Source organism: Erythrolamprus reginae, chromosome 7 (assembly GCF_031021105.1).
Source record: "Erythrolamprus reginae isolate rEryReg1 chromosome 7, rEryReg1.hap1, whole genome shotgun sequence".
Classification (NCBI taxonomy): Eukaryota; Metazoa; Chordata; class Lepidosauria; order Squamata; family Dipsadidae; genus Erythrolamprus; species Erythrolamprus reginae.
Genome location: NC_091956.1, coordinates 3,171,203 through 3,197,060, shown reverse-complemented (window position 1 = coordinate 3,197,060; position 25,858 = coordinate 3,171,203). Strand labels below are relative to the sequence as shown.

The window sequence follows — 25,858 nt, the reverse complement described above, 5'->3', positions numbered from 1 at the left end:
CATTGTAATATTATCTCAAGAAATAAACTTATTTCTGACAGACAGAGCAAAGGTCACAGTGATCTCTCTCTCTCTCTCTCTCTCTCTCTCTCTCTCCATCTATGTATATGTATATGTATATGTGTACAGTGTTCCCTCGATTTTCATGGGGGATGCGTTCCGAGACCGCCTGCGAAAGTCGAATTTCCGCAAAGTAGAGATGCGGAAGTAAATACACTATTTTTGGCTATGAACAGTATCACAAGCCTTCCCTTAACACTTTAAACCCCTAAATTACAATATCCCATTCCCTTAGCAGCCATTTTGATTATTATTCACCATGTTTATTTATTTAAGTTTATTAAAAATATATATTTATTAAAGGCGGACAAAAGTTTGGCGATGACGTATGACATCATCGGCCAGGAAAAACCGTGGTATAGGGAAAAACCCCGCAAAGTATTTTTTAATTAATATTTTTGAAAAACCGTGGTATAGCCGTTTCGCGAAGTTTGAACCCGCGAAAATCGAGGGACCACTGTATATATAATATATATACAGTGGTCCCCCGATTATCGCGAGGGTTCCGTTCCAGGACCCCTCGCGACAATCGATTCTTAGCGAAGTAGCGGTGCGGAAGTAAAAACACCATCCGCCGCAGCAGCGAGGAGCCGAAGATTGGGGTTTCCCCGCCGCCCACGCAGATCTTCGGCTCCTCGCTGCCGCCGCGCCCGCCGCTTGTCCGCCCGCCGCTTGTCCGCCGCCTGCCTGCCCGCGCGCCCGCCGCTCGCCCGCCCTTCACCCGCCCACGCCGTTCGCTCGCGCCGCTTCCCAGCTGAGTCCTGAAGCCAAACGGCAAAGGCGAACTTCCGCGTTTGGCTTCAGGACTCAGCTGGGAAGCAGCGCTGGGGTCTTACCGGCCACCCACGCAAAGCAGAAACCCCGGCTCCTCGCTGATGCCTGCCGCTCGCCCGCCCTTCGCCCGCCCATGCCGTTCGCTCGCGCCGCTTCCCAGCTGAGTCCTGAAGCCAAACGGCAAAGGCGAACTTCCGCGTTTGGCTTCAGGACTCAGCTGGGAAGCGGCGCTGGGGTCTTACCGGCCGCCCACGCAAAGGGGAAACCCCGGCTCCTCGCTGATGCCCGCCGCTCGCCCTCCCGCCAGCAAGAGGGGGAAGACCCAGGGAAGCCGCCCAGCAGCTGATCTGCCCGGCGGGGAACGCAAACTCCACCATCTACGCATGCGTGGCCATAGAAAAAAAGGGCGCGCATGCGCAGATGGTGTTTTTACTTCCGGATGGAAAAATCGCGACATAGCGTTTAGCGAAGATCGGGATCGCGAAACTCGGGGGATCACTGTATTATATATATTCCCAGAAGGAAAAGTGGGGACATGATCGAAACATTTAAATATGTTAAAGGGTTAAATAAGGTCCAGAAGGGAAGTGTTTTTAATAGGAAAGTGAACCCAAGAACAAGGGGACACAATCTGAAGTTAGATTAGGGGGAAAGATCAAAAGCAACGTGAGAAAATATTATTTTACTGAAAGAGTAGTAGATCCTTGGAACAAACTTCCAGCAGACGTGGTTGGTAAATCCACAGTGACTGAATGTAAACATGCCTGGGATAAACATAGATCCATCCTAAGATACAGGAAATAGTATCAGGGCAGACTAGATGGACCATGAGGTCAGACTTCTATGTTTCTATGTTTCTATATAATATAATATAATAAAGGCGGGATGCAAACAAATGGAAAACCAAATGTATATAATTAAAGTCGGGATGCAAAAACCACTTGTCCTTTCCAAGCAACGAGCACCCTGAGTACGCTAATTCCTTCTTTCATTGCTCCTCAGTGGTGAATTTTGGATTTCAATTAAATCCTGAACGGAAATCTTTCTTCTGAGAAGCGTGTGAGGCTGGGAAGCCAACATTTAAAGCAATTTGTTCAGTGACGGTTCAAAGTTACGACGGCAGTGGAAAATGTGACTTGTGACCGTTTGTCCACACTTAACGACCGTTGCAGCGTCCCCGTTCACGCAGGTACGGGGTCACGTGCTGTCACCTGTTCAGCTAGTTGCAACTGGTCCCTTAATTAAGGGTCGTGGTTATCCCCCGGTGGAATCACGCGAGTCGCCGTTTGCGACCTTCTGACAAGCCAAGTCAAACGGGGGAACCAGATGGCGGCTGAGCAAAGGGGCCAAGAAAAGTCATACTTAAATGCATTTCTCACTTAGCGATGGGGATTTTGGGCTCAATTGTGGTCGTACGTATGAGGACTAGTCATAGAGTGTGGGCTGAAATTCTCGGAGGCAAAATAAAGGTGGGGGAATCACATTTCAGTCTACTCTAATTACCCCATTTGGGACTTCCACCCCCCATCTTTCTCCTCCCTCCCTCTCCTCTCTCCTCCCTCTCACTCCTTCCTCTCTACCCCTCCTTCTCATCCTCTCATCCCTTCTCTCCTCCCTTCCTCTCTCCAGCCCCTCTCCTCTCACCATCCCTCACCCCTCCCTCCTCCCCCTCCCTCCCTCTCCTCTATCTCCTCTCTCTCCTCTCCCTTCTCTTCCTTTCCTCCCTCTCCCTTCCTACTCTCTCCTATCTTCCTTTCCTCCCTCCCTCTTCCTATCTCTCGCCACCCCACTCTTCCTCCCTCCCTCCCACTCCTACTTCCTCCCTCTTCCTTTCTCTCCCTTTCCTTCCCTCCCTCTTCCTATCTCTCTCCCTCTCTTCCTCTCCCTCTCCCTTTCTCTCCCTCTTCCTATCTCTCTCCATCCCTCCTTCCCACTCTCTCCCTCTTTCCCTCCCTCTTCCTTCCTCTCTCCCTCTCTTCCTCTCTCTGCCTCCCTCTCTCTCTCTATTCCTCTTTTCAGCTCTCCCTCCATCTCCCTCCCTCTCTCTTTCCCTCCTCCCCCTCCCTTCCTCTTCCTTTCTCTCTCTTTCTCTCCCTCCCTCTTCCTCTCTCCCTCTCTTCCTCTCCCTATCCCTTTCTCTCCCTCTCTCCCTCTTCCTATCTCCATCCCTCCTTCCCACTCTCTCCCTCTTTCCCTCCCTCTTCCTTCCTCTCTCCCTCTCTTCGTCTCTTCGTCTCTTTCCCTCTTTCCCTTCCTCCACTCCCTCCCTCCCTCTGTGTCCCTCCCCTGCCTCCCTCTCCCTCTCTTCCTCTTTTCAACTCTCCCTCCAGCTCCCTCTCCCTTTCCCTGCCCCCCTCCCTACCTCTTCCTTTCTCTCCCTTTCTCTTCATCCCTCTTTCTATCTCTCTCCCTCTCTTCCCCCCTCTCCCTCCTTCTCCCTTTCTCTCCCTCCCTCCCTCTTCCTCTCTCTCTCCCTCCATCCCCTTCTCCTCTCTCTCTCTCTCGGATAATTTACTCAATGCAGTGGGAAGATTGGATTCTGACCATTAATCTTTCTGGCTCCCCGGGCGAAAAAAATTAGGAAAATCCTGACCTGAGGTTTCCCCTTAATGACTGGACATCTCAACTTGAGTGCTCCGGAAAGACAGGAGGGAAGAAAAGAAAGTTAATGCAAATGAGAAACTGGACACCCGATTTATGGCTGTCCCACCCCAAGAAGCTCACACTGATGGGTCACACTTCAGTGCCGGGCAGTTAAAAAAAAAAAGATTTTCTTCTGCTTTTCTTTCTTTTTTCCTGACAATCCCCCCCCCCGCGCCCCCAGTTCACTCCTCCTCCACCCTAGTTATGTTAATGAGGAGAGAGGAAAATGGGCGGAATGAGTGGGGATGAGTTCTGTTGCAACAAAAGAAGAGTCTTTGCAGCTCCGGGTTGAAATCTAAGGCCCTTCTTGCAGACGTTTCATGACCCAGCTAGGGAACATTATCAGTGTTAGAAGGAGTGGATCTACAGAGAGGAGAAAGAGGAATGTGGTGGTCTCTGGGGGTTTTCTTGCAGATGTTTCATGACCAGCTTATGTAATGTGCTAGAAGGGAGTGGGATTTGGGATGGAATAGAATGGAATAGGAATAAATAGAATAGAATAGAATAGGAATAAAATAGAATAGAATAGAATATAAGGAATAGAATAGAAAATAGAATAGAATAGGGAATAGAATAGAATAGGAATAAAATAGATTAGAATAGAATAGGAATAAATATAGAATAGAAGGAATAGAATAGAGAATAGAATAGAATAGAAGGAATAGAATAGAATAGAACAGAACAGAATAGAATTATTTATTGACCAAGTGTGATTGGATACAGATGCTCTCAGTGTACATAAAAGAAAATACACATTTGTCAATTTGTCACATACTCAGCTGCTGTAAAAAGATCGCACAGACTGACTACAAGCATAGACGTGATGCTGTGCACAGATGATCCACTGGAACTTGTGCCGGAACTACCATCGACCAGTGGCAAAGAACTGGTGGGATCATAAGCCCGAAAAAGTGGTTGAAAACAAGCAAGCAAAACTACTGTGGGACTTCTGACTTCCGACTGACCGAATTCTGAAGCATAACACACCAGGCATCCTGATTGTGGAGAAAAAGAAAGTATGGATCATCGACATCGCAATCCCAGAGACAGCAGAATTGAGGAGAAGCAGCTAGAGAAATTAGTGAAATACGAAGATCTGAAAATCGAGCTGCAACGACTCTGGCATAAGCCCGTGAAAGTGGTCCCAGTGGTACTTGGCACGCTGGGCGCAGGGCCAAAGGATCTCAGCGGACATTTGAAAACCATCGGAATCGACAAAACCTCCATCTGTCAATTGCAAAAGGCCGCTTTGCTGGGATCAGCAAACATAATTCGCCACTACATCACGCAGTCCTAGGTGCTTGGGAAGTGCCCCGACTGGTGATGAAATACGAAATCCAGCATAGTGGGTGATGAAATACGAAATCCAGCATAGTGATCTCCTTTGCTGTGTTGTACTGACATAATAATAATAATAATAATAATAATAATAATAATAATAATAATAATAATAATAATATCTATTATTATTATTAAATTTATCATCATTATCATTTCCCCTGCATTGAAAGCCACCTAGGGTTGCTATGGATAGAGAAACAGATGCATTATAAATGTAAACACATAAATAAATTTAGAGCGCTAGCTGGGGGTTTTTTAACGGGTGCAGCCACTGCCACCTTGACTTTTTTTGGACCTCTCCTGTCCAAGAAACGCGCCATTTTCTCTCTTTGGGGCTCCTTTTAAATCCCGCCACTTTGAGGGAGCTTTTGCCCATCCCCGCCAGGCCGAAATAAAACGCCAGTCTCCGTTTTTATATCTTGTCCTTTCCCTGCATTAACTCTCCTGTCAACTTTAGATTGTAAGCTTTTCGGGGGAAACGAGCGGTCTTTTGTCGCCACCCGCCGTTGTAAAGGGTTATCGTACCGCAGAGCGGCAACAAGAAATAAATCTCCTCTTTTGTATTCGAGGCTGGTTTTCCTTTTCCGCCTCCTTTTATTTTTTATTTTTTACTGGATCTATACGACTTCTTCTTCTAGCTTCATTTCTCTTCAAATCCATCCCTGGAAAAGAAAAAACAAATCCCATTTTCAGCGGGGTTTTAAATCCATCCTAACCAGTGATGGGTACAGTCGCCCCGAGTTTTAGCCGCCCTGAGTTTTTGGAGAGGGGCGGCATATAAATCCAATAATACTTGAAACTTGACAGTCAGATACGCAGAACTGGTAGAAATATTTTCATTTTTTTCTTTTTTTCCCTTCTGGGCTCTGGGGATGTTTTTCCTATCGCAGTAAATGAGGTTGAATGTGTATAATTTTAGAAGAGCTGTGCATATGTATGTATGTATACACACAGTTTATGTAGTAGATAATGTATATTGTGGTGTGCCTGTTTGTAATATGTATGTACACATATGGCATATATACCTAGGATTAAATAGTATATTTTGGATGTTCAGTAATAGTAAATAGAGAGGGAAGTTGTATCTCTTTGAGGCGAGGAGAGGCCAGGCACCCTAACCCAAATTATTAAGTCCACGGTTGACCTCACCAGATTCTTAAGAGGTCAGTAAGGGGCGTACATAAGCGCACTAGAGTGCCTTCCGTCCCCTGTCTTATAGTCTCTCCTATATCTCGTATTTCTTCTCTACTATATCCTCTATAACCTTCATTGTGTATTGGACAAAATAAATAAATAAATAAATAAGTTGGCCACCTTTAAGCCAGTCACATGACCTTTAAGCCACCCCCGGTCACATGATTGCCAAGCCACTCCCACCTGGCCACATGGCCCGCAAGCCACACCCACAAAATAAGTCATGCCTGCGGCGTGGTAGTAAAAATTTTTGCAGCCCTTCACTGATCCTAACTAACCCTGAGTCTTCGGGGAAGGGCGACATAAAAGTCCAAATAATAAATAAATATTAATAATTATAACTGCACATGTGGAGGGAAAAGTTGTTGAGTTTCTGAATTTAAGTTTTCTCTGGGTATTGATTGCCTATCAAGAGGGTGGATAGGCAATCAAAGCTTTGCCTGTTGTTGTTATGTGGTAGGTGGACTCCATCTTGAATTTGTGGACTATCCAGGGCGGGAGTCTCCAACCTTGGAAATTTTAAGACTTGTGGACTTCAACTCCCAGAATTCCTCAGCCTTGGAAATTTTGAGTAGTGTGGGAAATACCACCTGTGGCTGCCCCCAAAGTGGGTCGGTAATGGATATTTTGCAGTATTCTCCACTGCAGCTGGAAGGAGAGTCCAACATGGGTAGTTAACCAATCTTATTGGTAGAGACTGAGTTAATTATTTACATATTAATTAGGTACCGCCCCCTTGTATCCCCCATGAGCTCAGTTTTAAAAACTCAGTCTAAGAGTAGAGACTTACTGAGTTTGAGCTTGAGCTAATTAAAGCTGAAAAATTGTTTAAAAAAATTCGTAAAAATAGTAAAAAAATATTTTCAAATATTTTAAAATGTTATGAACCTGTTTAATGTTCTGCTTTGTTTTTCAGACACAGCTGGCAGCAGTGGAACAGTCAACAAGGGGTACCTGCCCTCCGTGGGCAGCACCCCCAACGATTCTCCTCAGGGGTTTTGTATTCCCCCCGAGGGAACACCCCGTAGAGGAGCACCCAGCCTGGGAGTCCCTGGCCTCCGAGGCCACACTAGGGCTGCCGGCCGAAGGTGGGGGGGTCCGCCCCCCCCACTGGGAGGCTTGGAATCGCTCTCCGAGATCGGCGCGGCGAGCCGAAAGAGCGATCAGCTGTTCGGCGGCTGGAAGGGAACCGCCGCCGAAGCCGCCGCCGCCGGAGGAGCAAAAAAGCCGCCGATAACGCCGCAGGCGCTGCCGAGACAGCAGCGCGACCGCTGAGGCCACCAGGCGTTTTTCTAAACGGCGGAGGCGAGAGCCAGGGCGACCAGCCTGGCGGGGATCGCCATTGATGGCGGGCGCAGAGCGGCGAGCCCAGAAAGAGCGCGAAACGCACGGGCGCCGCCATATTGGCCATTTTCGGCGCGAAAACCGGAAATTCGGGCAGCAAAAGGCGCGAGAGTGGGTTATGAGCCCCAGTGCGCCTGCGCAAGAGGCCGAAGTGCCGAGACGCCATTTTTACTGTGACTTGCAAGGGCGTGGAGCCAAAAAGTTGTTGGTCTGCAATATTAACTGTGAGTAAAATGGAAGAGAAGGCAGGAACTGACAAAAGCAGTTCCCCAGCCACTAAGGATAAGGGCAAAGGGAAGGCAAAAGACAAGACAAAAGCCTCCCAGTCTTCCAGCTCCTCATTGAAGGAAGCAGAAAAACGTATTAAGGCCCTTGAAAAGAAACTGGAAGCGGCCCTGCAGCCATCTCCTTCGGGACTGCCCCTTACACAGCGGCAGCAAATGACCCCTGAACAACTGACCTCCCAATCTCCCCTGGGGACCACTGGGGCCATGCTAACAGGGGACTGGTCGCCTGACAGACAATTTGTACCTATACCTCAGGCCATGCCATCACCTGGCACCTCTTGGAACAGACCGGGGTCTGCAGGGCATTCGGTCAGAAGCCTACAGGGACCTTCAGCTACTTTTACCCCTACAGCAGCAGGCTTAAGGGGTCCCTCTGGCCCTTGGCAACAGATGACACCTGACCTTCAGGAGCTCATTGCCAACGTATACTCACAGGGCATTGCTACTGGGGCACAACAAAGTGCAAAGCCCCCACAACAGGCTCCAGAAAGAAATACATGGACAGTACCGCCCCCTTCTGGCGTGGGGTCGCTGATGGAGGAACCACAGTTTGAGGAGAGTGACAGAGAATATGATTGGTCAGAGGACGAGACAATGCCAGAGCCGCCACCATCGGTGGGACTGTTTAAGCCCGCGCTATTCAGGACCTTGCTCTGTAAGGCCAAGCAGGTGATGAACCTCGCAGCAGCGCCTAAGGCAACTGATCCTACTGACACAACAAAAACTTCTGAGGCACTCCTCAAGGAAGCTCAGCCTGAGACTGAACACTTTCCGGCCTCTCACATATTTGTAGAGGGAGTTAAGCGGCCTTGGCAGCACCCTGCGGCTGCACAGGGGCCTTCAAACATCGAACGGAAGTTTTACACCTTCGATGAGGAGGTCGAAAAACTCCTGGAGTTCCCGCCGATTGACCAGCCAGTGGTGACTCTGGTGTCCAGCGCGCTGGTGCCTTCCGAAACCGGCGACAGCCTGAAACCCGAAGATAGGAAGGCTGAGGTATTGCTGAGGAAGGCGCATCAGGTGTCTGGCTGGGGGTTCAGAGCGGCTGCCGCAGCATCATTCATCAATAGAGCGTCCATCATGTGGCTGCAGGAAATGCAGGCCAGACTCGGGCCTGAGGACGGACGACTCCGGCAGGACCTGAGCAAGTTGCGAGCGGCAGCGGAGTTCTCAGCAGACGCCACCCTCCATGCGGCAAAGTTCTCGGCTCGAAGCATGGCAACCACCATGTCGTCACGACGGCTTCTCTGGCTGAGGAATTGGCCAGCAGACTTAAAATCAAAGTGGAGGCTAGCCTCAAGCCCTTTTCAGGGTTCCATGCTCTTTGGGGAGAGTCTGGAGAAGGTCCTCATCGAGGACAGGGACAAAAAGAAAGTGCTCCCCAGGGCTAATAGGAGACAAGACCGCAGGTCCACACCATACACGAGGCGCCAGAACCCTCGCTGGGAAGCCAATACAGGTGCGGGACAGACCCAAAGATCCTTTGGTCAGGGTCAATACAGCCAATACAATCAACAATCCTTTCGGTCCGATCGGGGATCTTTTCAGGACAGACCCCGAGGTTACCAACAATCGAGACGGCCATTTCGAGGAGGTAACCAGAGAGGCTTTCGTCGCTCCAAGTGACTCGGCCGGGATGCCGATAGGAGGGAAACTTCAGCATTACAGTCTCTCCTGGCATCACACATCATCCGACAAATGGGCCTTAGCCACTGTTTCTCAGGGACTTCGACTGGAATTTGTCCAGTCTCCACCATCACGATTCCTTCATTGCCCCGTAATACGGGACTCACAAAAGAGACTACAACTCCGAGAGGAGATAAAGCATTTATTGGACATTCATGCTATAGAGCCGGTGCCCCGACAGGAAGAGGGCAAGGGGTTCTATTCAGTGATCTTTATAGTACCCAAGGCCTCAGGAGGCTGCCGGCTCATACTAAACTTGAAGCAGCTGAACGTTTTCATAAAGTACAGGAGGTTTCGAATGCACTCCTTACAAACAATTATAGCATCCATACGCTCCCACGATCTGTTAACATCAATAGATCTCAAGGAAGCGTACCTCCATGTGCCCATACATCCAGGTCATCGACGGTTCCTCCGCTTCTGCGCCGAGGGGGAACATTTTCAGTACAGGGCCATGCCATTCGGCCTCTCCTCGGCCCCCCGAACCTTCACAAAACTGTTGGACATTTTGACGGCAGACCTGCGCCAGAAATCTGTTCGGCTGATGGCTTACCTGGACGACATAATCGTTTTGTCCAGGTCCCCATCGGGAGCCAGGAGGGACTTAGACAGGACAGTGCAATCACTGGTATCTCACGGTTTCACAATCAATATGGAAAAAAGCCACCTGGCTCCCTCCACCAGATTACTCCATCTTGGAGCAGTCATAGATACCATATCGAACACGGTATCTCTCTCTCCGGAGAGACAACGCACAATACGACAACTAATCTCCAGCATCCGACACGACAGGAGAGTTTCCCTGGCGTTATTATCCAAAATCCTGGGGACCTTGGTGTCGGCCATCGGCATCGTTCCCTGGGCGAGACACCACATCCGGGACCTACAGTGGTTCTTGCTCCCAGCACAGAGGGCCAGGAGGAGCCACTGCAACAGGAAGGTCCGGGTCCCAAGGGCAATCAGAGAGTCCTTGGAATGGTGGACGTCGCCAGCCTTAAGCAAGGGTTCCGCCTTCCGACTCCAAAGCCCAGTAACCCTCACGACGGATGCCAGCCTTTTTGGATGGGGCGCACATATTGGACACCACATGGCCCAAGGCCTCTGGTCGGACAGGGACTTGGAGCCGGTCAACATCAATTTCCTCGAATTGAAGGCAGTGTTTTTGGCCCTTCAAGCGTTCACCCCACTAGTGCGGGACAGACACGTGCGGGTCCTGACAGACAATGTTGCAACCAGGGCCCACCTGAATCATCAGGGGGGCACGAAGTCACAACGCCTCATGGCAGAGGCCAACCGTCTATTCAATTGGGCCGAGACCAACTTGGCATCCTTGTCGGCCGAGCATATTGCTGGCATCAGCAACACTCAGGCGGATTGGCTGAGCAGGGCCATTCTAGATCCCTCAGAGTGGAGATTGGATCCCGACATCTTCCAGCAGCTGACACACAGATTCGGCATGCCATCCGTGGACTTGTTTGCAACCCAGCGGAATACCCAACTTCCCAGGTTCTACGCACGTTTTCCGGATCCAGAGGCGGAAGGGACCAATGCCCTTCTTTCCCCTTGGCCACCGGGTCTACTTTATGCCTTTCCTCCCACCAGCCTCCTTCCCAGGGTGGTGGAGAAGATATTAGAGGAGAGAGCGGAAGTGCTGTTGGTGGCACCTCACTGGCCTCGACGCCCTTGGTTTTCCGACCTCGTGGCACTGTCGGTGTCTACACCGTGGAGGATTCCGGATCGGATCATCGCCCTCAGCCAGGGGAACCTTCAACATCCGGATCCCCAGTGGCTACATCTAACCGTGTGGCACTTGAGAGGAGCAGGCTGAGGCAACAAAAGCTACCAGAGAAGGTCATTGATACAATACAGGCAGCACGTCGCCCTTCGACGTCAAGAATATACCAAGCAACTTGGCGAGCGTTCTGTAAGTTCTGTGACCAGCACCGTCTGAACCCAAGGGAGACATCAGTTATTCCGGTGTTGGAGTTCCTACAGCAAGGAATAGACCGGGGGTTAGCCCCTAACACCTTAAAGAGGCAGGTGGCAGCTCTCGCCACTATGATACAAGTTCCAGAGGCACGCTCCTTGGCGTTTCACCCGTGGGTGAGGGACTTTCTACGAGGAGCTACAAATAAACATAGCCCGCCAGTCCGGAGATTTCCGTCATGGGACCTCTCGTTAGTACTCAAAGCATTGACAAAGCCACCTTTTGAGCCGTTGAGGACCATCTCTCTCCGACTGTTATCCATTAAAACAGCCTTTCTGGTCGCAATTACCTCCGCACGCAGAGTGTCGGAAATAGCGGCCTTATCAGTCAGACAGGACCTCTGTATCTTTTACCCGGATAGGGTTGTACTAAGACTGGATCCCACCTTTATACCAAAGGTAAACTCTACATTTCATAGGAAGCAAGAGTTGATACTTCCTGATTTTTGTACTCGTGGGAGCCACCCATCGGAGTTGCGATGGCACAAAATAGACGTCAGGCGAGCCCTGAAGATATACATCAGGCGTACGGAGACGTTCAGGAAATCTGAACAATTGTTCATATCATTTTCACCTCACAAGATGGGACTTGGACTATCCTCCAAATCTATTAGTCGATGGCTCAAGGAGTGTATCACGGAGGCTTACAAGGCTAGAAACCAGACCCCAACATTGGGACTGACGGGTCATTCAACACGTAGCGCGGCCACGTCTGCTGCCTGGGCCACGCAAGCATCCATCGAGGATATCTGCAAGGCCGCAACTTGGGCGGCTCCTACCACCTTTGTTAAACATTATAAGTTGGATTCATTTGCTTCAGCGGACGCAGCGTTTGGAAGGCGTGTTTTGCAACGAGTTTGTGCCTCCACGACGTCCCTGACAAGACCTTCTCCCTCCCATGGGCCTTAATCTTTGGCATATCCCATGTTGGACTCTCCTTCCAGCTGCAGTGGAGAAGGACCGTTGTACCTACCTGAACGGTCTTCTCGCTGCACTGGAAGGAGAGTCCAAACCCACCCGGCACTGCAGAAGTTCAGGGACGCCGGTGTTGGGAGGCCCTTGTTGTTGGTTGTTGACAATAAATATTGGTTATCCTCTTACATTGTCTTCGTTTTTAAAACTGAGCTCATGGGGGATACAAGGGGGCGGTACCTAATTAATATGTAAATAATTAACTCAGTCTCTACCAATAAGATTGGTTAACTACCCATGTTGGACTCTCCTTCCAGTGCAGCGAGAAGACCGTTCAGGTAGGTACAACGGTCCTTCTTTCCCCGGAGTGGGTATTTTGCAGTATCCTTCCCCCATTTATTTTGCAGTATCCTTCCCCCAGGAGTGGGGAGGAAATGGGTATTTTGCAGTATCCTTCCCCTGGAGTGGGTATTTTGCAGTATCCTTCCCCCAGGAGTGGGTATTTTGCAGTATCCTTCCCCCAGGAGTGGGGAGGAAATGGGTATTTTGCAGTATTCTTCCCCTGGAATGGGTATTTTGCAGTATCCTTCCCCCAGGAGTAAGGAGGGAAGGGGTATTTTGCAGTATCCTTCCCCCAGGATTAAGGAGGGAATGGGTATTTTGCAGTATCCTTCCCCCAGGAGTGGGTATTTTGCAGTATCCTTCCCCCAGGAGTGGGGAGGAAATGGGTATTTTGCAGTATTCTTCCCCTGGAATGGGTATTTTGCAGTATCCTTCCCCCAGGAGTAAGGAGGGAAGGGGTATTTTGCAGTATCCTTCCCCCAGGAGTGGGGAGGAAATGGGTATTTTGCAGTATCCTTCCCCCGGAATGGGTATTTTGCAGTATCCTTCCCCCGGAGTGGGAATTTTACAGTATCCTTCCCCTGGAATGGGAATTTTACAGTATCCTTCCCCTGGAGTGGGTATTTTGCAGTATCCTTCCCCCGGAGTGGGTATTTTGCAGTATCCTTCCCCTGGAGTGGGTATTTTGCAGTATCCTTCCCCCAGGAGTGGGGAGGAAATGGGTATTTTGCAGTATCCTTCCCCTGGAATGGGTATTTTGCAGTATCCTTCCCCTGGAGTGGGAATTTTACAGTATCCTTCCCCCGGAGTGGGTATTTTGCAGTATCCTTCCCCCATTTATTTTGCAGTATCCTTCCCCCAGGAGTGGGGAGGAAATGGGTATTTTGCAGTATCCTTCCCCTGGAGTGGGTATTTTGCAGTATCCTTCCCCCAGGAGTGGGTATTTTGCAGTATCCTTCCCCCAGGAGTGGGGAGGAAATGGGTATTTTGCAGTATTCTTCCCCTGGAATGGGTATTTTGCAGTATCCTTCCCCCAGGAGTAAGGAGGGAAGGGGTATTTTGCAGTATCCTTCCCCCATTTATTTTGCAGTATCCTTCCCCCAGGAGTGGGGAGGAAATGGGTATTTTGCAGTATCCTTCCCCTGGAGTGGGTATTTTGCAGTATCCTTCCCCCAGGAGTGGGTATTTTGCAGTATCCTTCCCCCAGGAGTGGGGAGGAAATGGGTATTTTGCAGTATTCTTCCCCTGGAATGGGTATTTTGCAGTATCCTTCCCCCAGGAGTAAGGAGGGAAGGGGTATTTTGCAGTATCCTTCCCCCAGGAGTGGGGAGGAAATGGGTATTTTGCAGTATCCTTCCCCCGGAATGGGTATTTTGCAGTATCCTTCCCCCGGAGTGGGAATTTTACAGTATCCTTCCCCTGGAATGGGTATTTTACAGTATCCTTCCCCTGGAGTGGGTATTTTGCAGTATCCTTCCCCCGGAGTGGGTATTTTGCAGTATCCTTCCCCTGGAGTGGGTATTTTGCAGTATCCTTCCCCCAGGAGTGGGGAGGAAATGGGTATTTTGCAGTATCCTTCCCCTGGAATGGGTATTTTGCAGTATCCTTCCCCCGGAGTGGGAATTTTACAGTATCCTTCCCCTGGAGTGGGTATTTTGCAGTATCCTTCCCCCGGAGTGGGTATTTTGCAGTATCCTTCCCCTGGAGTGGGTATTTTGCAGTATCCTTCCCCCAGGAGTGGGGAGGAAATGGGTATTTTGCAGTATCCTTCCCCTGGAGTGGGTATTTTGCAGTATCCTTCCCCCGGAGTGGGTATTTTACAGTATCCTTCCCCTGGAGTGGGTATTTTGCAGTATCCTTCCCCCGGAGTGGGTATTTTGCAGTATCCTTCCCCTGGAGTGGGTATTTTGCAGTATCCTTCCCCCAGGAGTGGGGAGGAAATGGGTATTTTGCAGTATCCTTCCCCTGGAATGGGTATTTTGCAGTATCCTTCCCCTGGAGTGGGTATTTTGCAGTATCCTTCCCCCAGGAGTGGGGAGGAAATGGGTATTTTGCAGTATCCTTCCCCTGGAATGGGTATTTTGCAGTATCCTTCCCCCGGAGTGGGTATTTTACAGTATCCTTCCCCTGGAGTGGGAATTTTACAGTATCCTTCCCCTGGAATGGGTATTTTGCAGTATCCTTCCCCCAGGAGTGGGGAGGAAATGGGTGTTTTGCAGTATCCTTCCCCTGGAGTGGGAATTTTACAGTATCCTTCCCCTGGAATGGGTATTTTGCAGTATCCTTCCCCCAGGAGTGGGGAGGAAATGGGTGTTTTGCAGTATCCTTCCCCCAGGAGTAAGGAGGGAAGGGGTATTTTGCAGTATCCTTCCCCCAGGAGTGGGGAGGAAATGGGTATTTTGCAGTATCCTTCCCCCGGAATGGGTATTTTGCAGTATCCTTCCCCCGGAGTGGGAATTTTACAGTATCCTTCCCCTGGAATGGGTATTTTACAGTATCCTTCCCCTGGAGTGGGTATTTTGCAGTATCCTTCCCCCGGAGTGGGTATTTTGCAGTATCCTTCCCCTGGAGTGGGTATTTTGCAGTATCCTTCCCCCAGGAGTGGGGAGGAAATGGGTATTTTGCAGTATCCTTCCCCTGGAATGGGTATTTTGCAGTATCCTTCCCCCGGAGTGGGAATTTTACAGTATCCTTCCCCTGGAGTGGGTATTTTGCAGTATCCTTCCCCCGGAGTGGGTATTTTGCAGTATCCTTCCCCTGGAGTGGGTATTTTGCAGTATCCTTCCCCCAGGAGTGGGGAGGAAATGGGTATTTTGCAGTATCCTTCCCCTGGAGTGGGTATTTTGCAGTATCCTTCCCCCGGAGTGGGTATTTTACAGTATCCTTCCCCTGGAGTGGGTATTTTGCAGTATCCTTCCCCCGGAGTGGGTATTTTGCAGTATCCTTCCCCTGGAGTGGGGAGGAAATGGGTATTTTGCAGTATCCTTCCCCTGGAATGGGTATTTTGCAGTATCCTTCCCCTGGAGTGGGTATTTTGCAGTATCCTTCCCCCAGGAGTGGGGAGGAAATGGGTATTTTGCAGTATCCTTCCCCTGGAATGGGTATTTTGCAGTATCCTTCCCCCGGAGTGGGTATTTTACAGTATCCTTCCCCTGGAGTGGGAATTTTACAGTATCCTTCCCCTGGAATGGGTATTTTGCAGTATCCTTCCCCCAGGAGTGGGGAGGAAATGGGTGTTTTGCAGTATCCTTCCCCTGGAGTGGGAATTTTACAGTATCCTTCCCCTGGAATGGGTATTTTGCAGTATCCTTCCCCCAGGAGTGGGGAGGAAATGGGTGTTTTGCAGTATCCTTTCCCCAGGATTAAGGAGGGAATGGGTATTTTGCAGTATCCTTCCCCTGCGAATCCCACCAAGCCACCCCATCAGAACCGGTAATAGGGGAAAAAAAGGATTTCACCACTGGTCTATACTCCAAGGAATCCAGGAATCTGTTGAAGATTGTGGTTGAGTTGCTGGCAGGGAGCCCTCAGCGATTCCAGCTTCTCTGCCCCCTCGCTGGGAATTCAACTTCGACAGGCTCTTAACTGTTCAGGCGGCCGCTCCAAGTAATGAGCCGCCATTAATTTGTGGGCCTCTTAACGGCCTCTTCTTCGCCCCGGGAGACTCGGCCATCAAGAAATCAGCTCTTGTCTGATTCTCCGAGAGTCAAGGGCTTTAACACACGTCCCTGGGCCTGCACAGCCGCACAGAAACAGGCTTTGGAGGAAGAATTGGTTGGGTCAGCAGGACATTTGGGGGGGGGAGTTAAATGGCCTGGCTTTGTGTTGGCTTTGGGGGTCCTTCTGGAGATGGCGGCATCAGTCGCTAATGTGAGAAGGGGAGTTTGATAAATAGGATAGTGAGAAATGATGATAAGGAGACCGAGATAGACAGAGGAGGATAGATGGTGATAGAAGACAGTGAGGAAGATATGAATAGATGATAGATCAATCGATCAATCGATCGATCAGATAGATAGATAGATAGATAGATAGATAGATAGATAGGGATGGATGGATGGATGGATAGAGAGAGAGAGAGAGAGAGAGATAAGATAGATAGATAGATAAGATAGATAGATAGAGATAGAGATAGATAGATTGAGATAGATGATAGAGATAGAGAGAGATATAGATAGGTAGATAGGTAGGTATATAGATAGATAGATAGGGATGGATGGATGAATGGATGGATAGATAGATGATAGAGAGAGAGAAAGAAAGATAGATAGATAGATAGATAGGGATGGATAGATAGATAAGTCAATAGATGTCAGATACATCAACAGAAGTCTTTTTTTTAAAATGTGTAGCGGTTTTTAGAACCAATTTAAATTAGATTTTTATGCCTCTGGTAGCGAGATTTTTAGTATTTTTATATTTTTATAATTATATTTTAGTATTTTAAATATTTAATATTAGATTTCTTTATGTCCTGCATTCTTTCTAGTGAGCTGCCCTGAGTCCCAGGAGAAGGAATGAATGGATGAATGAATGAATAAATAAATGAATAAATAAATATTAAAATAAAATAATAAATTAAATTAAATTAAATTAAACATAATCCGTGCTAGAAGGGAGTGGGTTTTGTGAATTGGAGGAGGAGGAGGTCTGTGGGGTCCTTGGTGCTCTCTGACCTTGGTTGGTTTCTTTCGCAGACATTTCATCACCCAACTAGGTAACCTCATCAGGGATGAAAGGAAGTGAGGTTTGTGACGGTGGAAGGGGAAGAAGAGGAGGAAGGGAAATGGGAGGAAGAGGAGGAGGAGGAGTGGGTGAAGAGCAGGGAGGGAAATGGGAGGAATAGAACATTGATATGTTCTATTCCTATACCTTCTTTTCTATTCTTTCTTAGATATATTTTACTATGAGTATCTCCTCTATAAACTTCATCATGTATTTTACTATGTGTATATAGATATATATATACCCCCACTAAAACCCTCATTGTGCATTGGACAAAATAAATAAATAGATAGATAGATAGATAGATAGATAGATAGATAGATAGATAGATAGATAGATAGATAGATAGATAAATAAATAAAAGAGGAGGGAGGGAAAAAGGGAGGAGCAGGAGGAAGAGAGGAAGTAGAGGAGGAGGACTATTAGTGTTCTCTGAGCTTGGTGGTTTCCCTGCAGACGTTTCACAACCCACCTAGATAACATCATCAGTGCTACTGCAAAGCAACAATCCTGCTCTTCCTACATACAAACCCCAAAAGGAGAGAAGGCAGCTTCCTGATCCCTCCCCGATGCTCGCTACACCCAAGGATGCTCTGGACTGCCTGCGCAAGCAGCACCAATGGAATAGAGGAAAAATGCACATTTTCTTTATTTCCAGGTACAAGTTTTTTGGAATACAGATACATACAGAAAGAACAGGTAAGACCTCTCCCCAAAGCGGCACGAGTATAAACCCCTTACAAGTCTTTGAGTGGCCTCTTCGCCACGAAGGACAATTTTGTGTGTGCGTGTGTCTGTGTGCATTGGCTTATTGCCGAGATCAGACTCCCTGCAAACCAGGTTTTTTTTTGCAGAGCTCTGCCGATGGAGATTGTAGGGTAAACACAACCAGGGAAAGACATGAACGTGTGAACAGTGCAAGAAAATTGCGACCAAAATTCTTCTCGAAGCGTTCGCCCGAATTTCTTACATCCAACGAGGAAGGGGAAGAGACAGGCCCTGTTCACACAATCCACGCATTAACCAGGTTAGTGAAACAGCCAGGGTTCGTTGCAAACCTAGGTTGGCCTTCTTGGTCTCTTCGCCGATGGCGAAAATGCAGCTGGTGGATTCTGAGCGTTGGGCAAAGCGCCAAGATTCAGTAACCAGGTTATAAGCTGGTTGTGTGAATGTGGTTACTCTGATGCCGCAAGCCCTCGCCAATTGGATGCACGTTACGAAATGAGTTCTGGGATCCTGGAAAGGGTGGAGGACGATAATTTGATGTGCAGCCGTCACTTAAAGAAGATTTAATTATGACTCGGTTCCCCTTTTAAGAGCTGAATTGGAATTTTGGCCCCCAAGGAATTGAAGATGGGTTTAATTTGTGATTTTGCATCAAATCTGGAAGATTTAAGGTGGGCTACTTTGCCAACTTTTAAAGACTTGTGGACTTCAATTCCCAGATTTCCCCAGGCGGCTGGCTGGGGAATTCTGGGAGCTGAAGTCCACAAGTCTTAAAATGGCTTAACCCCCAACTCGAAAACTTCTTTTAAGGCCACTGGGGCCAATGTAAAAAAGCCCCCAAGCAGTGGGTTTTCTTCCCTTGTGTAAAACCACCGCTATTTTCATGGAATCAATAAAGCACTCGGATCAACACATTGCAAAGCCAAAAGAGGTTCATAAGGATAAAATAAAATTATTATTTAATTCATTCCTTCGATGTCTATCCTGCCTTTTTATGCTTTATTATGATTTTAGGGTTGTAATTAACTCAAGGCAATGGACATATATACTTTCTTCTTCCTATTTTCCCCACAACATCAACCCTGTGAGGTGGACTGGGCTAAGAGAGAGATTGATTGTCCTGAAATCACAGAGCCATGCGCCTGCCTAAGGCGGGACTAGAACTCACTGTCTCCTGGTAATTGGGCCAAAGTCATCTTTTCTGCTTAACCGGAACTAGAACTCTCCATCTCCCAGTGACTGGGCCAATCACCCAGCTGGCTTTCATGCGTAAGGTGGGACTAGAACTCCCCAACTCCTAGTGATTGGCCTAAAGTCAGCCAGTCACCTTTCCTGCCTAAAATGGGACTAGAACTCCCCATCTCATGGTGATTGGCCCAAAGTCACCCAGTTGCTTTCATTCCTAAGTCAGGACTAGAACTCCCCATCTCCTAATGATTAACTTAAAGTCACCTAGTCACCTTTCTTACCTAAGGTGGGACTAGAACTCCCCATCTCATGGTGATTGGCCCAGATTCACCCAGTCACCTTTCCTGCCTAAGATGGGACTAGAACTCCCTGGCTCCTAGGGATTAGCTCCAAATCACCCAGCCAGCTTTTACTTCCAATGCGGGACTAGAATTCCCTGTCCCCTAGTTTCTTGCCTGGAGCTTTAATGTTTGCTTTGCAAAGGGAAATTCCGGAGCAAAACTCAAGGAAAGCATTACAAAACAGAAGCAAATTCTGCTAAAATAATATCTGAGATCAAACAGAACCGCGTTTGTATCGATTGCACCTTTTATTTTAAAAAGACAATTCAATTTCCGTGAATGGTAAAAGAAGAACCCAAGTGAGTTTTGAAAAATGAATATTTCTAGGGGAGAGATTTCTGAAATAATAAAGGACGGTCCTTTACAATAAAGGACCGAGGGTCTCTATGTCCAAGAGTGATGATCTGTGTAGTGGTCACCTCTTAGATGGAAAAAGGCTCTGTGTAACCCTTGAAGCAGAATCCTTCTCGCTCCAGAAAAACTACAGGTAGTCCTCAAATTACAACCACGAATGTCTGCAATTTTCGTTGTAAGTCACAGCCATCCAAAAACCAGCCATCGCGTGCCCGGCGACCAATTTAACAAACTTTTTTGCAATGGCAAGAAAGCAAATGCGGCGGGCGTAGGCAACTGTGGTGGTCACTAAGCAAATGCATGGTCATTAAGTGAACCCAGGGTGATTTTTTTGCTTCTGCAAAATCCTGATTTATGACCAAACCAGAATTCATGGTCGTATGAGTCTGGGATTCTGTAAACGATGACAAATTCGGACAAATGTGGTTACAATTGTGTTTGGAGGGCAGATCTGGATCTGGGTTGCAAGTCCCTTTTTGGGGGGGGGGGGTGTTCCATCATAATTTTGAACAGTCGCTAAATGGCTAGTCGTAACTAGAGAAATAGTTGTACCTTTTTTTATAAGTCACGCGTCATAATTATCAGTCGGCATTTGCAAGACGAATTCCTCTGCCCCTTGTAGACCAATTCTAACAAAAAAAACCAATTACAGGCAGTTCTCGAGTTATGACCACCGCCGTGACAGAATTTTCTGCCGCTAAGTGAGACCGTTGTTATGTGAGTTTTGTCCCACTTTGCAATTTTTCTTCTCGCTCTTGCTAGGTGAATCCCTGCCGTTGTGAATTTAGGAACCCAGTTGTTAAGTGAATCAGGAACACAACTGGCTGAATGAATGCCCTGCTTAGTGATGGAAATTTTGGGCTCGGCCTAGTCATAACTCAAGGACTTCCCGTGTACCATCCTAAAACTGGATGGGTTCCTTTTAACATGCGAAGGAGCAAGCCGGGGTTATTTCATTGGCTATTAAAAACGTGTACGAGAGATCAATTTCTTTTTTAATGAGTATGAAACTCGGCGCATTAAAGAAATGTATTGTTAATGGGATCAGTGTTTGTGAATTTTAATCCATTGTTAAGGAAAGGTTGGTTTTGCGCCAACTTTTTAAGAAAAAATGCTTGTGATTCCTCCGTGTATAAAAGTGCTGATTTGATGGGGCTTATTATTAAGGATATGATACATAAAGATTTTATGGGTTTGATTAGATGGCACGCTATTAAAAAACAACAACAGAATATTTGCTACTTTGCATGTTTACCCTTGGATAAGATTTTTTTAAAAATATAATCATCGACATGTGTTGCATTTCTCTAACTTTGGGGTTACTTTTAGTTATTCTGGGGGTATAATTTTTACTTATTGGTTAGATTTTCTCTAAACTCATTTTGATCTGGGGTTTAATGTCATGGACTGCAGTCACTGTTGAATTCCTTCTTCTTCTTTCTTAGTTTTATATCTAAGGACTCGGGGCAGCAATTTTTCTCATAGGAATCAATGTAAAAGCAAATAATGTGTGTGATTGAGGAAAAAACAGGGAGGATGGAGGCCGTTTCCTCCCAGGAGATTCCTAGAGAGGCCCCATGGAGGCTTCTCCCTGCCTTTTCCGGCTCTGTTTCCTCCCAGGAGATTCCTAGAGAGGCCCCACGGAGGCTTCTCCCTGCCTTTTTCCAGCCCTGTTCCCTCCCAGGAGATTCCTAGAGAGGCCCCACGGAGGCTTCTCCCCGCCTTTTCTGGTTACAGTTTTGGAGGCTCGGGTTTGTAAGTGGAAAATGGTTCTTGAGAAGAGGCAAAAAAATCTTGAAACCTGATTCTTATCTAGAAAAGTTTGTAAGTCGAGGCATTCTTAGGTACCATTGTGCAGAACAGTCCTCGACTTACAAAGGTCCCATTTAGCGACTGTTCAAAGTCACAACAGGCCTGAAAAAAGTGACTTATGACCATCTTTTCCACCTTTGCTCCATTGGCACGGTCATGTGATCAGATGCTTGACCCCGGGGGTTACGTGATCCCTTCTGGCGACCTTTGTAGAAGCAAAGTCAACAGAGAAGCCCAATTCGTCTACCAAACATGTTCCTAACTGCCATGATTCACTTAACGACGGTGGAAAGAAAGGTCACCCAACGGGGCAAAGGTCACTTAAGAAATGTCTTGCTTAGCAACGGGAATTTTGGGCCTCAACTGTGGTCGTAACTCAAGGACTACCTGCGCCGTATATAAAATTAGGCAGAGGCTTAACTGCCCGCTGATTAACCACCACTGATTGTATTATTTTGTCTGTTTATTATGATTTGTAATGCTTTTGTTTTTAACACTGATTGTGAGTGTTCATAAAATTGGTTGATGGCAACATTTTGTGAGCGTGTGGTGCTGTAGCGGAGTCACAATCGAGGCCTCTAAAGCCACATCTTGTCATGGCAAGGGGGGGGGACTGCTATAACCTGGCCCCATTTGGCTGGGGACCCCTCCCTCCCAATTAACCTGGATCTGTTGAACAGACCAGATTGGTGTAAAATTGCTGTATTTTTCAGAGTATAAGACACACTGGAGTTAGGGGCTGAAAAAAAATTATTTGGAGAGACTTGCAATGAGAAAAAGTCTGCAAAGACTTAGGGCTGGAAAAACATTCTTCGGAATGAAAATAAAGCAATGAAAAAAGCCTGCAAAATCTTAGGGCTGGAAAGAACATTCTTTGGAGGGAGTAGCAATTTAAAAAAAGCCTGCAAAGACTTAGGGCTGGAAAAAAACTTATTCGGAATGAAAAAAAAGCAATGAAAAAAGCCTGCAAAATCTCAGGGCTGGAAAGAACATTCTTTGGAGGGAGTAGCAATGAAAAAAAGCCTGCAAAGACTTAGAGTTGCAAAAATATTCTTAAGAGGGTTGCAAAAATATTCCTAAGAGGGAGTAGCAATTAAAACAAGCCTGTGAAGACTTAGGGCTGAAAAAAATCTTGTTCGGAGCGAGTAGCAATGAAAAGAAGGCTACAAAGACTTAGAGCTGGAAAAACATTCTTTGGAGGGAGTAGCAATGAAAAAGCCTGCAAGCCGGGAAGATTGTTAGCACCTCATTAGGGCTTGGGAAAAAAAAGTTTTGAAAAAACTACATTTGAAATATAAGACACACCCAAATTTTCAGCCTCTCTTAGCAGGAAAAAAGATGCATCTTCTACTCCAGAAAATACAGCATGCAAAATGAACATTGCTTGCTTTGGTGGTGGTGTTCCGATGCGCACAGAGCACTAAACGATACAGTGACTGATTATGTGGTTGTTTTCCTTCCTACAAACCCCCATCGGTAACATTCAACGTTGTTACGGCCATCTCTGATTGCGAGGGTACGCACTAGTGGTGGGTTACACTTACCTTTGCTATCGGTTTGGGAATGAGGGCACATATGTGACCATTCTGCACATCTGCAGAACCTTCTGCACATGCACAGAACATCCGTGATGACATCGGGTGGGTGGGCGGAGCCTCCCACCGCTGTTACTAGCAGTTCGCCCGAACCGGTGCGAACCGGTAGAAACCTACCACTGATATGCGGTACTCTGTGTAGCATAATTGTGCCGTCTGCGACATTTCTGAAGCGTGTTAGACTTTTTAACACCCTTTTAAAGAAGGACACGGCACACTGCCGCGGAATCATGGGGGGTCAGAACAATTTCCAGGAGCCGCAGGAAGACCCCAATCCCACAACCTCAAATCCCCTCTTCATTTCAAAGGCCGATTAGCGCCAAGCTGGGATTAATTGCGGATTTGAACGTGCTGGTGGGACATCACGGTGCTCATCAATCATTGCAGCTGAGAGACAGGATGGAAAGCCACTTATTATGAGGTTCTTTCAGGCCTCCTGGCGAGGTGAAGGGGTGATCAGGGGGGCTGTGAATCAGCAGGGATCAATCCAGATGGACCATCTGTTCTCATTCCAATCATTTAGTCTCGGCTCAAAGCACCGACCTTCTCCGGGAAATCAACTTGGGCTGAACGGCGTGGCGGGTTTGGTCGAGAAACAGATTTCAGCTTTGGAATACAGGTGGTGACCATTGTAGGTTGGATGGCCAAGGCTCAGAGGCACCAAGAGTGATGGGTTTGCTTTTGAGACACTCCACCCACCCCCCAATTTTTGCAAAGGGTGGAAACCTACGTGTGAGACATCCATCTCGTAGAGAACTACATGTGAGACGTCTATCTCGTAGAGAACTACAGTGGTGCCTTTACTTAATTTGTTCCGTGACCAGGATCTTAAATAGAAAAGATTGTAAGAAGCAGCAATTTTTCCCATAGGAATCAATGTAAAAGCAAATAATGTGTGTGATTTGGGAAACTTCAGGGAGGGTGAAGGCCCTGTTTCCTCCCAGGAGATTCCTAGAGAGGCCCCACGAAGGCTTCTCCCTGCCTTTTTGGGCCCTGTTTCCTCCCGGGAGATTCCTAGAGAGGCCCCACGGAGGCTTTTCCCTGCCTTTTCTGGTTTCAGTTTCAGAGGCTTGGGTTTGTAAATGGGAAATGGTTGAACACCTGGTTCTTTTCTAAAAAAGTAGAGGTGTTCTTATGTAGAGGTACCACTGTACGTGTGAAACGCCCATCTCATAGACCTATGTTTGAGACGTCCATCTTGTGGAGATCTAATATGTGAGATGTCCACCCCACATATGTTTTTGAGATGTTCTCCCAACATACTGTTGTTTCCCACCTGTCGGAAAATGGACTGGGGAGAGAAGATGTCCCCAGAAAGATAGTCCACACATCAACCCCCGTAGGATAATTTTCAGTTCCTGTACAAAGCTTCCTTGGTGAAGAACCTCAACCGAACTCAATGGATAAGAAGAGTTGACAATTTCCATTCCGTGGCAAATGCCCAAGAATGCCACATCTCGTAACACACTGTCCTCCTTTCTGGTTGTCACCACATCACCATGGTGGAAGGTTCTTCTCGTTGGGTTGTGTAGACTCTCTAAGGGGTTGGGATTGGGCCTTACTCCATTTAATTAAAACCACTCAACCCTTTTGGAAAAATAAGGGGGCTGGGCACAGTTTTGTACTCCACATTGGCATGTGTGTGTGTGTGTGTGTGTGTGGGGCAAAGCAGTTGTCCCACACCAAGCATGGAGAACTTGCATTTCAACCTGGATTCGGAACGTTTCCCCCCAAAAGACAGCAAGATCTTCTCATTCTCAAGCAAGAGAGATTCCCTTGCAAAACAAAAATAAAAAGAAGGAAAGAAAAAAAGGCAGCTTTGACTCACTGGTCAAAGATGAAGGAAAAGACGCTTGTGTGAATTGATTTCTAGTCCGGTGACTTCACGTCGAGGATGAAGTACGCAGGGATTCCTTGAAGACATTCAATAGTTGACTCTTTCCAAGGAGAACCATGCTGGCTCTCCAGAAAGACAGTGGGATGAGTTTCTTTTCTTGTTTTGTCCTCTTACTACCAAGTCAACGTGGAGGACGATGGTTTTGGGGTGCGACCACCTTTCCTGAGTCCCAAGTTGGAGAATAGAAGACCGGGCGGGAACCCATGGGGTGGGCGGTCTTTGAGCAAGGCCTCGGGATGGTTCACATGGCCATGAGGAAGAGAGTACTGGTGGCTGTGGAGCTCCACACCATCATCCAGAGATCAACGGTCAACACCAGGGCAGCGTCCGAGGCTCCGTCTCCAAGGTGAGAGGCATCACGCAACAGCTTCTCTTCTGTGGACATCTATAACGACAATAAGAGTAACGGAGAACATGAGGAGATGGGACTCGGGGGGTTCCCCAGGGGGTTGAAGGATTGAGCCCAAATCAAAAACACAGAGCGACAGTAAACAGGTTCAGAAGAAATGATTTCTGACCCAGCTCCCCAACACAACAAACCCTCTGTAGTTAACTCAATTACAGGGGTACCTCTACTTACGAACTTAACTCGTTCCGTGACCAGGTTCTTAAATAGAAAAGTTTGTAAGAAGAAGCAATTTTTCCCATAGG

The 25,858-nt window shown here is 47.6% G+C and overlaps 1 protein-coding gene across 1 annotated transcript in view; it reads right to left on the bottom strand.

The window, feature by feature from the left end:
* Window positions 1-24,645: 24,645 nt before the first annotated feature.
* Window positions 24,646-25,858, bottom strand: part of GFRA4 (GDNF family receptor alpha 4) — a 99,058-nt gene continuing 97,845 nt past the window's right edge. The window contains exon 8 of the mRNA XM_070756524.1: window positions 24,646-25,592. Coding sequence (XP_070612625.1) covers window positions 25,449-25,592 — 144 coding nt within the window. The 3' untranslated portion in view covers window positions 24,646-25,448. The remainder of the gene's footprint in view (window positions 25,593-25,858) is intronic.